Source organism: Capra hircus, chromosome 4 (genome assembly GCF_001704415.2).
Source record: "Capra hircus breed San Clemente chromosome 4, ASM170441v1, whole genome shotgun sequence".
NCBI lineage: Eukaryota > Metazoa > Chordata > Mammalia > Artiodactyla > Bovidae > Capra > Capra hircus.
In genome coordinates this window covers 75,738,868-75,753,033 of record NC_030811.1, presented here as the reverse complement: position 1 = coordinate 75,753,033, position 14,166 = coordinate 75,738,868, and the positions used below count along the sequence as shown (strand labels likewise).

Sequence of the window (14,166 nt, the reverse complement as noted above, 5' to 3'; positions counted from 1 at the left end):
CTGATGCTGTTGGTTGGGAGAAGCTCACTTTATAAAGTAAGACTCTGGGGGAGATGACCACAAATAACCAGACGTTAATTAAAAATGTTTTTAAATGTTATGGTATAAATGAACTACAGTCTACATAGGAAACCTAATCCAAACAATTAATAAATAATCTTCACTATTAAAAATTCCCAACTCTTAATCCGCTTTCTTACCTTTAGTTATGCAAGTGAAGTAGTCATTATCTCCTTCTTTTATTGGTTCACCAGCTGCTTTCCGTTTGTCCGGGTGATGTTTTAAAACCATTGCTTTATCTACAAAGTAAGATTTGGATAACTTGTCCTTTTAGTCATCAAAATTAAAAAAGAAGATCAGTTAAGCAGAGCCATTTTTAAAAGCATAATATTAGTTTAAAAATATTTTCTCCCACAGTAAAACATATGCTTATTAAAAAGAAATTACAGAGAAATAATTTTAGTGTGTGTGTGCTCAGTCATGTCCAACACTGTGCAACCCCATGGACTGCACCCTGCCAGGCTCCTCTGTCCATGGGATTTTCCAGCAAGATTATTAGAGTGGGTTGCCATTTCCTCCTCCAGGGGATCTTCCTGATCCAGAAACCCAAGTCTCTTGTGTCTCCCACATTGGCAGGCAGATTCTTTACTACTGGGCCACCTGAGAAACCCTGAAATAACTTCAAGAACTGGCCAAAGTGCCAGCACCCAAAAAGACAACTGCTGTTAATATTTTGGTGTACTTCCACACAGACTTTTTCGCCCTTAAGCATATACCTTTAAAAATGTAGGTATAATCATATTATATATACCAATTTAAGTTGTGATTTTTTTCAACTAAGCATTACAGCAGTTCCATTTTCCAGGCAGTTACAAACACTTCAGAAAATTTTAACAACTATTTAGTACAGTATTTCAAGTAGATTTATCATAACTTATTCAACTATTTCCCTACTGTTGGGTATTTACTATAGATTGTTTCCAATTCTTCACTACTATAAGCTACTTCAATATGCATCATTTTGTACAGAAGTATTTTTTCATATTTATGACTCTTTCTTTTCAGAATATACTTAGAGAAGTATATCAGTGAGTGAAATGTATGAACAAGTCCCTTTCTAAAAGTTATACCACTGCAACCCCTGTGTTAACATTCTTTTCACCACAACCTCAAGAGCACTGATCCAATCGTTTAAAACATCATTATCACTGGTGCTCAAGGAGATCAAAAAAATTTTTGTGGTTGTTTCTATCTTTCATCCCTTACTCATGGAGTAATATAGAGCTATCATAGTTTTTCTTCTTAGTCTGTGAGTCATTTTACAATGAATAATGGCTAGCTGTTAATATCCATTAAGCATTTAATGGGTGCCAGCACTATTTATCAATTAATCTTTTCAGTAACTCTCTGAGAAAAGTACTATTAGTTTCTCCATTTTATAGATGAGGAAATAAGGCACAAGGAGGTTAAATACCACTTACTTTACCTCTGTGCAACCTGTCCAAAGTCCTGGCCAAATCGGGCTCCAATCCAGGCAGCCTGACTCCAGAGCCTGTGCTTGTATGCTGCCTCTCCTAGTCCATCATGTTTGATGCTAATGCTCTCCCCAGCTGCTGTGACCATTCTTGTGTTTTTAAAAAACATTCAGTTCATTAATTCATATTTACTGACCATTTCCTTTATATTGTATTACAGTACTTATAAAGGAGGTCCTTCATTCTTCAGAAGTTTGATATGTTTCTATCTGAGTATCTTCTATGGTCAAAATTGAAAAGCTTATTTAATTTTCAAAGTCCTAATATTATCTAATAATCCTTCCCTTCTCTACTAATTTGTGAGGCTTCCTTTATCTCAGTAAATTTTACCAAGGTCTGTTTCTGGCTATTCTTGTCACGGGATTATCTTTAAAATGACTCTATCTTTCTAATATATTTGATGGTCCCTTCCAGAAACTATTATTTTTGTTTATTTTTCTTGCACTTGGCTACTTAATTCAACTCTTTTAGTTTTTAGACAGATCCTGTTACCTACAGCTTCTCTTTGGACTCAGCTGGTAAAGAATCCACCTGCAATGCGGGAGACCTGGGTTTGATCTCTGGGTTGGGAAGCTCCCCTGGAGAAGGGACAGGCTACCCACTCCAGTATTCTGGCCTGGAGAAGTCCATGGACTGCATAGTCCATGGGGTAGCAGAGAGTTGGACATGACTGAGCGACTTTCACTTTCATATATTACCTATAAATAATATATTTCTTTCTAATAGTTCTCTCTCCTTTAACATCTTAATTCACTGACCCAAACTTCCAAATAGCATAAAAGTCATTGGCAGACTCCCTCATGGGTGTTTATGAGAATATCACACAGTTAAAAGTTTGCTGGCAGTGAAATCTGAAATATGTAGAAATTAATTATATTTCTTTTCAAAGTTCTATTTCTCAAAAAGGAGTGAATATTAAATTGTACTATATGTACTTTCACTATCTTCTTAGGACATCACATTGATATATTGATAATATTATGTAAAATATAAGCAGATTTAGCTTTGTTAATATATTCCTTAAGAGTAATATTCATGGGCAGTATTCTTTTAACATATTGTTGAATTCATTTTGCTATTAACTGTTTTTGTTTGGTTTTGGTATTATTCAATACATTCATAGATGAGATTTGTAGCTTTGGGTTTTTTTAAAAGCTTTTCTGGCCACATTTAAAAAATTAGTTTTAAGATTCACAACTAAATTAAGAGGGTGATTAACAGACCTACAGACCCTCTGCCCTTCCTTATCAACTCCTCTCACCAGAGCAGTCCATTTGTTATTTTTTTTTATCTGGATTTTTTTTTTTTTTCAAATCTGGCTGTACCATGCGGCTTGTGGGAACTCAGTTCCCTAACCAGAGATCAAACCCAGGCCCTGGCAATGAAAGTGCTGAGTCCTAACCACTGGACTAGCAGGGAATGCCCACTATTTGCTACAACTGATGACCCTACACTAACACTTCACAATCACCTAAAAGCCACAGTTTTCACTCCTGGTGGTGGATATTCTGTGGGTTTGGATGAATGCATGACAACACATATCCACCATACTATACAGAGTATTTTCACTGCCCCAAATCCTCTGCGTTCTACCTATTCATCTCTCCTCAATCCCTCAACCCCTGGCAACCAAGAACTTTTCACTGACTTTTCCATAATTCTGCCTTTCAATGCCACATTTTCATACTAGGATTACATTAACAGTCATGAAATGAATTGTTCCTAAAACAGTTTATGTTCAGCATGAGAATTTTCAATTCCTTAAGCATTTGACAAAAAATCCACTTAAGAATACTATGTTTTTCCTTCTTATAAATCCATTTTAAGATATTATCTACTTTTGTCCTTCCATCTTCCTCAGTGATATTCTTTTAAATATGTGAATTGAATGTTTTATTTTTTTCTCTCCTTTAGAAAAGGTAACAGAGGTATTCTCTGGTGGTCCAGTGGTTAAGATTCCACGCTTCCACTGCGAGGGACCTGAGTTCGATTCCTGATCAGAGGACTAAGATGCCACATGCCTTGCAGTGCAGAAAAACAAACCGGGGGCGGGGCGGGGAGGAGAAGGTAACATGATAGCTTTGCAGGCAATGAACTTCCTGATGGTAGGGCTCTAGCTGCCAGCCGTCTGTTCTGATAGTCAGTGATCTTGCTCTCACATCTATTAATAATTTCTGTCTAGGTCCAAGTGTATGTATATACAAATACTCGAGTCATTGCTTAACAACCACTCAAAGGAAAATACAGGTTGTTTTCATCACTCAGAGTTCCCCTGTACCCTCTTTTCCAGTCAGGTCCCACCCCCCACCACTTGGGGCTACCCTTCTGATTTCTCTCATGAGAGATTATCTTTGTAGGCTCTTGAAGTTCATCTAAATGGAATCATACAGTATGTCTTTATATCTGACATAATGTTTTAAGATTCGCCCCCCTTATGTATATCAGCAATTTTTAAAAAACTGCTAAACACTATTCTATGAATATAAGCAGTTTGTTTATCCATCATCCTGTTGGTAAACATTTGGGTGGCTTCCAGTTTTCGGACACTGTGAATGAGGCTGTTATGAATATTTCTGTACAATATTTCTTTTTATGGCATATTTAGTGATTTTTGTATACACTGCAAGGGTTCAGAAACTTTGATAAATACACTTTTGTTTTTTTGAGCTACAGTCAAAAAATAAAAAAAAAAAACAATTGTATTATCAGTTTGTCCACTAACACTCAAGAGGAGACATTTTCACCTTCTAGCTGGTTTAAGAAGAAAAGAAATTTACTGAAGGTTATTAGGCACCTCACAGGAACTAAGAGTGACTATTAGGCCTGGAAGCTTACTAGCCAGAAACAACAATCACATCATATAGGATAGTTCAGAGGTGTGTTGACCCCACCATTGTTGGGCACTGCAAGAAGGAAGCACTGGCTTTTCCCACGGCCAGTGGTTGGGGAAAACCATAGCTTCTCTAGTCACCGCTCGGGGCTCTTCTACCCTCGTTGGCAAAATGGATGCTGTGCAGATCGGCCTAACTCACACTGTTCTCCTTTGAAATGCAAGTGTGTGCTGAGGAGTAAACCCTAATGGCAACCCACTCCAGTATTCTTGCCTGGAAAATTCCATGGAGAGGAGGTTGGCAGGCTACAGTCCAAGGAGTCACAAAGAGTTGGACACAACTAACCACACACATGCACGCACACATGCCTACAAATATTCTCAATCTCAAGTCACAGCTCTTTATAAATCAGGTAAGTTTTCTTCTTTATTTGCAATTACTGCCTCTGTTACATTTATTCTGACCCACTCTTTAGGGAAATCTGACATCTTTTTATTCTTTCCTTCTGAATCTTGGGACATTCCTCTAGGCTCTCTGTTTTACTGTTTTCTAACTGTAGTCAGCCTTTGTAATTCTAAACCTTGCTCTCCTGTTTTGAGTTTCCAGGCAATTTTATTTTTTTTCTCTTGAGTCTCTTTCTGCAATGCCTATGCTGCCCCTGCCTTACCCCAATGCAACATCTTCATATCACACTGACAAGGTGGAGTAAGTCTTCTTTTGAACCTTGTGATAAAGTCTGAGATAGGCGATGCCTGTTTTTTGTTAATAGTCTCCTCTTAAGCTACACTGTTTTTTTCCCTCATTGACTCTTCTACCTGGTCACCTCTAGTCATTTATGTATAGTATACTCTGCCCAGAGGTGGGGCTGAAGGAGGCAAAAGATGTCCTCCAATATTAAAAATGAGATAACGGAGGCCAAAGAACATCCTTCAGTTTGAAAGAGAGACAAGGGTAATTTCTGAGCAACTGTTGTGCATGTTTATTGTAATTTCAGACTTCTCTCTCCTCCCTTCCTCACCAAAGACAGTTTCTGGGGTTTTGAAGGTACATTACTAAATAGGCTTTTATTGTACATTCATATTGCTATTATCAGAAAAAGCACCTATGATTTTTTATATAGAAGTACAGCTGATTTACAATATTGTGTTAGTTTCAGTTTACAGCAAAGTGATTCAGATATATATATATGTTTTCCCTGATTCTTTTCCATTATAGATTATTACAAAAAGTCTCTATTATTTCTAATTTTAAGAGGCATTCTATGAATCAGTTTTCAGCTTAAAATATGAGAATTACTTTTCAAATATTTATTTATTTATATTTATTTGATTGCAATGGGCCTTAGTTGTGGCCTATCGGATCTTCAGTTGCACATATCAGATCCAGCTCCCTGACCAGGGATTGAACCTGGGTCTCCTTCACTGGAGCACAGAGTTCTAGCCACTGGACCACCCAGGAAGTCCTCCATAAGAAGTATTTTAAGCTAAAATTATTAAATTTAGAAAATTCAAATCAAAGACTTTATTTCCAAGCAGAGACTATCAAACCTACATGCATCATTTGCCAGTGTCGCAATTTTTCTTCAAGAAAGAAATGGAAATACTTTTAGTATGCAAGTACTTTCTCTTAGTCCATCATTCAACTTTCCTAGCAATTTATTCTTTTCAGATAATACAGAAAAGGAAAAAAAGACCACTTACTTTATCCACTCATGAATGAATCCCTAATTTTCATCATAGCCATACAAAAAATTTTAAAAATTAAAACTTTCAACAAACTATTATGTACAAAATATGCTATAAGGATATACTATACAATGCAGGGAATATAATCAATATTTTACAGTAACTATAAGTGGAGTATAACTTTTAAAAATTGTGAATCACTATACTGGACACCTGTAATTTATATAATATTATACACTAACTATACTTTAATTTAAAAAATTAAAATGTAAAAAAGCCTACAACCTCCTTTATGTGTTGGTAACAGGATTCAAGAACTAGAAGGGCCTCAAATGTAATCAGACTCATATTATTAGGTTTGTCTATGCTAATAATTACAAACTTGCAAACAATTAACTTTGCATTTTTACTTTTGGACTAGATTCCAGGGAGCAGTAAGTAGCAGTCATCTATTTTATAGTGACAGAGGACAGAGAATGTCAGTCTTCTGAATAAATACTGAGAATATTCAATAAGGAGGCAGAGAGTTAGTTGTAAATCCACATAATGTTAATAATCTGTACATTGGGGGTACAAAACTTTTGGCAACAGAATATTCAAAAATTAATTTCTATTATCCCAATAAAATGAATGGACTTAACAGAAGCAAATGGATGTTTCTTTTATAATTATTACATATATTTCTATCTTTAGAGAAACAATTCCCTCATCTTAAAACATAAAACTTTCATAGTTCTAAATCACTTTCAGTTCTTTCACAAATTTGTATGTGTCAACACATTTATAGTATTTGTATGCTATTCTCTCAGAGTAAGACTTTGCAGATACTTTCCCAGAGCAAATAAAATTTCCTAGCATTTATGTATATTGCAATGACGATTCATATGCATTAACATATGCTTATTCTAAAATCATGGCAGGCTTTAAAGAAATCCAATAATAGGCCTTAAATAATCTCATAAATTCAACTAACAAAATGAAGAAGATACTTCCTGTGACTTTCCTAAATACAAGCAATAACGGGAAAATTTTGAGTTTATTTATCACAGTTGTGTGTGCTTTGTGCTCAGTCACATCTGACTCTTTGTGCACCCCCTGGACTGTAGTCCACAAAGTGTCTCTGTCCGTGGAATTTTCCAGGCAATAAAACGAGTGGGTTGCCATTCCCTGCTTCAGGGGATCTTCCCGACCCAGGGACTGAACTGGTGTTTCCTGCATTCACAGGTGGATTCTTTACCACTGCATCCCCTGGGAAGCCCCATTTACCGTACTTAGGCTCAACCAGTATTTTTCAACATGAGGTAGGTCTCATTCAGTTATCTTTCTCCAAGTAGAATACTTTCTCTTCTTGACTGACCCTGATTCCCTGCTCCTTTTTCATATGGCCACAATTTTATCTCCTCTGATCTTAATATCCATTCTCTACAGTAGAAGGCAGAACACTGTTCTAAGATAAAAGAGAAAACTGATCACCTTCACCTCTTTCATGAAGCTTTACTAATTAGGTGACCAAATGGTATGTAAGAAATTACGTCCACAAGACATCAGAGGACAGAACAGTTTAGAGCGCTAAGTAGACAGTGACGCTTAAGCCAATGAAGACTGGTTTGCCAACGATTTCTGCCCCCGCACCTGCACCCCCACCAATTTTTAACCTTGTTAATAAAAAGAACAATGAAGCGTCAGATACCTCTTTCTTGGACAGAAGCGATAAGATGGTATCAACAGAGATGTGACCTAAGATCACAAAAGAGCACCGACAAACTGAAGCTATCAAGGCATCTTCACTAAGCACAACCGGCCAAACTTCCAAAGGGAGGTGAAATACTATTTTTTTAAAAAGTGTGCCATTAGAAGAATGCTGTTTATCCTGTCACAAATACACTCACCCGGTTTCTTGACCCTAATGAGAATATCCATTCAGGATACTTATTGTTTATTTTTGATTTTGAAGGTAAGGAGACTGTGGTTATACATTGGTATACACATAACTTACATTAAATCCAGAATTATGCCTAGAAACTGTAATCATGCAATACTTTTTCAAGAGGATAACATTTGCTACGGCAGATATTTGATTATTCCAAAATAACCAAGTACTTACGAGCTGCTTTAATCTGTCTCTGTGTAGCTTTGTATCTTACGTGGCCAAGTCCAAGTACTGCATAATGATCTTGGTTCTGATAAAGACACAGAAGGGAGTCAAATTTGAAATGAAACCATATATCCTATCCCTTGTGTTGCTATCCTAATACAATGTTTCCTAAAATGAGAGTCTCATAATAGAAGTCTAGTGAAATATTCCACGAGTCCTGAGGTCATAGAAGTTTAGAAAACGTGGACCACTGTATATATAGCCTTCTTGATAATCTGTATACACAGAAAGCAAACAAAGGCTCTGAGAAGCCCTGCAGTTAAAAAAAAAAAAAAAAACCCAAAACAAAAACAAGCAGACAGAAACTTAGAAAGTCTAGTATTCTTTGAAATTACTTGACCAAATAACCTTTTCTATTAATACAAATTAATATCCTATGGCTATCCTTAAATCAAGGCATAGCCAGAAAGATTTCAGAGCTGAGGGGAGCATTACAGAAGCCCCAGTAGGTTGGGCCAGTGGCAATGACAGGATAGGAACCATGTGAAGCAAAGAAGCTTGGATGGACATTTTGACAAACTGGGGTTTCTTTGGATAGCAAGCACCTGCTTTCATTTTCCTTGCAAATCTAGAGGCTGAGGCAGCACTTGAGCAAAGGCTCCTAACAGAACTTAAAGGGTGTATGTAGTATCAGAGATTGAGTGGGAAGAAAGGGGAGTTGAAGGTATAAAACATGGGAGAAAAAAAATCGAACAGGATCAACTGGTGTTCCTTTAAATTCAGGACTGCAAACTCCCAATGGATGGGTTCCTTTATTATGCCTGGCACTCACATTTCATTCCACTCTCTCCAACTATTATTACATACCTTGGTCCTCTAGTCTTTCCTTAAGCTTCATAGACCCTGCTCCACCCTCTCATCAATGGCCTTGTTTCCTGCTTAAGGAAAACTATGTAAATTACCACACTCAAATTCCTGCATCTTTTTGCCATTGTCCTGCATCCATGTATCTTTTCCCTTTCCCTCACCACTGAGAAAGCGTCTCCTGCTAAGACAAATTACTCCATTCCTCTTCTTGGTTCTAAACACCATCTTCTCTACGTCTGTCAAATACTAGCATCTTTCAGCCGTCTTCTAAATTTCAGCTGAATTATTTTCATCAGTATTAGAAGATGCTGTTATCGCTCCTCATTGAGACCATGCTTCCATTTCTTAGCTTCCCATCAAAATTACTTCTTGAAAAAGCTGTCCTCCTTTAGCTTTACATCCTCTAGAATTTACTTTTCAAATCACTCCAATCTAGTTCTACTCTGTCCATTCTCAGCCCCGGGGTTATGAAGCTGCTCTCTTCAGAATCAATTTCCAACTGCCAAATATAAGATCACCCAACTGCCTTTATTTGACTTCAACTTTCACTGGCAGCACAGGTGACTCTTTTCTTGAAACATTATCTTGCTTTAGTTTCTGTGAATCCACTGTTTTTCTCCCATCTTTCAGCAGCTTTTCCAGTTATTCTGACTGGCTTCTCAATGCCCTACAAAGCTCAGTCCTGGGGTTTCTCTCTGTCTCTCTCTATACCTTGATCCAAGCTGATCTGATCCGATGCTAGGGTTGGAAGATAGTAATTGCCCTGTAAATGCTCATAACTCCCTAGTTCACTCTACCACATATGTCTGAGTTCCAGATGCAGAGCAACACAACACCATGCCCCCCACAAACTTCCTTTTCCTGCAATGCTGTGCTGGTGACCAACACCACAGTCTAACAAGTGACTCAAGCTGGCGTGATCAGGGAGTCTTCCAAATACGTCCTTCTCTTGGGCAGCACGACCAAGGTCTCCAAGACTCGTCAAGTCTACCTCCCCCCAAAGCAAATCTTTCTCCTCTGTCTCAAAACTTGGCTACAAACTTAGTTCAAGCATCAAGCATTCACTTGTACACTAGCCCTATAACAGCAAACTGTTCCCTTCCCCTCTCATCCTGCTCTCCCTTTTCAAGCAAATTTCTGTACTACCAGAAATTACTTTTCTGAAATTAGCTCAGAAACTTCTGATGATGTCTTACTTGTCCTGAAAACAAATTCAAATTCCTTCCTTGGTATGGCATACAAAGGACACTCCAGAGTTCATTCAGATTCTGCTTTCAGCCTGATTTCTCACCACCACCCTTCCACGTGCTACTCTACCCTTCACCAAGTCCTGAAGAGGCAGCATGCATTCTTTCACTCCTTCGTGTCTTTGCATACCTATTCCTTCTGCCCAGAACACCTTTTCTCTCTCTTGCTTCAAAGATTGTCACTTAACCTTTTAAGACCACTCAGACATTACCTTTTCCGTGAAACCTTTCTGGATTTCTCCAGTAGAGATAGCATCCTATGGCTAGTGCTGTCCCATTCAGGATTTGACCATAAACAGGTGCTAAATTATGATTATTTTGTTGAATCATTTAAAAACATGGTTTAATAATGGAAAACTGCATCTGACTGAACAAGATTCAGATATTAAATACCTTCCAGTCTTTGGGATCAAGTGTTTTCAGCATGGGAAACTCTTCTAACTGCAATTCTTCATCTTCTGATTCCTCTGATAACTCTTTCTTATCCTCCAGTTCCTGAAAAGAGGCAGAAGCATTTCTGTTTCTCCTCTTAACAAAAGCTTCAAACCATCTTCCCACAGGTTCAACTTGACAGAGTGTTGAGGCTGTGAGTGAAAGTGTTAAGACAGGCTTCAGTGTATTGCACAGAATAAATCTGTTCCAAGGCAATAAATATCAAACCACTGACAGCATAAGTATAAAATTTTAAAAGCATCAACTGAGAAACTAACTGCAGTAATCCAGTTAACATGAGGATAAGCAATAAATAATCATTTCCTAGTATTTACAGAGTTAATCAACATCTTCCAATTATCCGATAAAACAAGACAATCAGCAATATCAATAAATCGCTACTTTTCTGAGAAAATGAGAGGAAGATGAGGGACAGGGAGAGATGTTTCTAACTGCCTTCTTTTTAGACTAGTAATTGTAATAAAGCAACAAATAATTATAAACTCATAAAGAGCCTCATTAAAAAATTCTTCTAAAAACAACTCAAAATATTTCAATTATTAAAACCTGAATTTAGATAGCTTTCAAACATTTTAAGAATTCACTAGCAATGATTTTTTCTGAAGGACAATTTTCAAGCAGCTAACAGGAATTTACTAATGAAACTGTGCTTTAGTGGAACAGCTCTGAAATCAAAAGCTCTGAATTTCAGCGTGGGTCTGATTATTAGTAGCTATCTGAAATGAGTCAGAGATGCCTTCAACTGTAAAATGGGAATACTTATCTGCTTCCTTGTAAAACTGGATGACAAACTATGAAAGCACTTTGAAAATCAAAGGAAAAAAGAAAGAAAAGTGAAGTCACTCAGTCGTGTCCGACTCTTTGCCACCCCATGGACTGTGGCCTACCAGACTCCTCTGTCCATGGAATTTTCCAGGCAAGAGTACTGGAGTGGGTTGCCATTTCCTTCTGCAGGGGATTTTTCAGACCCAGGGATTGAACTCAGGTCTCCTGCATTGCAGACAGACCCTTTACCATCTGAGTCACCAGGGAAGCCCCAAAGGTAAAAGTAAGTCTTTATCAATATTCCTGGGAAGTGCGGTAAGTCACTATCCCTTTGTACATTAACAAAGAAAGGTAATTTGGGTCAGGAAAAAAGTGAGCATCTTGATTTTAATTTTATATTTCAAACAAAAGCAAAAAGCTGTATTATCTAATAATAACTCAGATTTAAGTCTTTCTTTGTACTGAATGGCCACAATTTTGTAAAACTAGTTCCACTTTTCATGTTTTACTTGGGTAGGAAAATTGAGGTTTCTTCTACCATTCACAGAAGATTCCAAACCACTATGTTCAAGAAGTACGACCTGTGTGTGTAGTGCAGGTGTGGCTTTCAAGCCTTTCTATTTGCGAGATTACAGAGAAACCTCTGTAAGCAGGAACGCAACATGTGCCGCGAAGTATGTCTGAAATCACACACAACAAGGGTCTGTATAAGTAGTTCTGATAATCAATGAAATCATTGAAACTAGAGACTCTTTAAATTTACAATACCATGACTATCCTGGGCTATAAATTAAGAAGCTGCAGCAGCAGGGGAACTTTCTTTCCCTTAAAAAAAACCCCAAAACTGAAGACAGTTGATTTACATAGGACGTTTCACTTAATGACTGCCTTTAAAAGTCTGTCTACATGGGTCTTACCACCACCACACAGTGGTCTTTTCTTATCGGATATAAGGAGCACTGTTTGGGTTGGGATACCTAAAAAACAAAGCCGGAGCAGACGTACAGAGGGAGAGAGGTGTTTAAGTGAACGCCGGCAGCAAAGCGTTGTAGGGGCTCAGGCACGTGGGGAGCTCGCTGCGGGCAGTTTCTTGCCTTAGGCAAGGAGTTGCTTTTAAGAACCTTTTTAGGGTACTGAAGGGTTCGGTTCCGAACTGCTCCGCCTGATCCATGAGTCAGCAGCAGCGACACGAGGAAGAAATTGCGGGGGCAGAAGGAAGACGCCCCCCTCCCTCCTTCCTTCCAGTCCGGGGAAGGACTTCTGTGTAACGGGGAGCAAAAAGACACTCCTGACGTCGGAGCCCCGCACTCGATAAGCTAGCTGCCACGGGCAAGGAGAGAGGTTACGGGGTCACCAAGGTGGAGGACCGAAGAGAGCGGCGGCTGAGGCTAGACGGAGCCGGGGCTGAGTGGGCACGTACCAGAGGTCAGAGCGTGGGTGATGGCGGTGCCCTGGCCGTCTGCAGCGCTTGGCAGGAGCAGCATGATGACGCCGGAGCCAGCCCCGCGGGCGCAGCGGCTCGCGTCCCAGGAGGAGGGCTCTTAGAGTCCCTCCAGCTCTACCTCTCTGTCCGAGCCTCGCGCCTTGGCTCGACGAGGTCCAGGAACCGGCGCATGGAGACTGCTAATAACTACTTCCGGGATGAATCCTTCGTGGTGCGTAGGCCAATCCCACCCCCATTCCCCTCAGCCAACGTGTGCGGCTGCCTTGGTCCTCTACTGACTAACATCCGGGTGGGGACCAAGATTCACGAATGAAAGGTTCCTAGAATTATCTGTTTCCTGGTTTAAAAAAAAAGATCAATTTCCGCTTCCAGTGCAATACATAGAACATGATTTTCTAAAGCAGCTCTTACTATATTCTTTTCCTTTTTAAGTTACTACTACTTTATTAGTCTGAATGTAACCGTTCATTTTTTTAGTAGCTCTACTTGTATAAAAAGTGAAAAGATGTGTACAAATTAGTATTGAGAATAACTGTTACAGCCTATACGTTTTCAGAGAATTCTGTACATACAACTCTAATGCAATTATTTTTACCTAAATAATAATAGAAAGTGAAAGTTGTTTAGTCATGTCTGACTCTTTGCAACCCCATCAACTATACAGTCCATGGAATTCTCCAGGCCAGAATACTGGAGTGGGTAGACTTTTCCTTCTCCAGAAATAATAGAAGCTAATGTTTGTTCTGCTGTTACTAGTTTACCCGTGGTATCTCATTTAACACTCCTATCATTTGCAGAAGAAACCCCTCTCAGTGTTAGATTCTAATCCAAGGCCGACAATCATTTTACACTGCTCTAGGAGCATTAAGTTTTCTTTCAGGATATTCCCAATTACAGGACTCTGGGACTAAATTGTTCATAAAGACATTTATACTTCAGCTGTATGATTCCTTCTAGGACTGAAGGAAAAAGCAAGAATCAGCAAAAGGAAAATGGGTGAAAATTCACAGACCCTCCCACCCCACAACTCCCACTCCCATTAGCCCTGCCAGAGTATCTGGATTAGGTTGTGCAAAAGAAAAGACTTGATGTACCCACTCTTCCTGCAAAGAGAACCAGAAATAAGCAAATTATAATCTAGGAATTAATTTTCATTGTTAAAATACATTGACTTTTACCTGTGTATGTCACATGACAAAACTGGTATTTCAAAACTAAGCTAATCAATTTCCCACTAAAACTCT

The 14,166-nt window shown here is 38.6% G+C and overlaps 1 protein-coding gene across 1 annotated transcript in view; it reads right to left on the bottom strand.

Moving 5' to 3' along the window:
* DNAJC2 (DnaJ heat shock protein family (Hsp40) member C2) overlaps positions 1-13,206 on the bottom strand; it is a 30,668-nt gene extending 17,462 nt beyond the window's left edge. Inside the window, exons 1-4 of the mRNA XM_018047263.1 lie at positions 12,899-13,206; positions 10,654-10,844; positions 8,156-8,231; positions 201-299 (exon numbers count right to left, since the gene is read on the bottom strand). Coding sequence (XP_017902752.1) covers positions 201-299; positions 8,156-8,231; positions 10,654-10,844; positions 12,899-12,962 — 430 coding nt within the window. The 5' untranslated portion in view covers positions 12,963-13,206. The remainder of the gene's footprint in view (positions 1-200; positions 300-8,155; positions 8,232-10,653; positions 10,845-12,898) is intronic.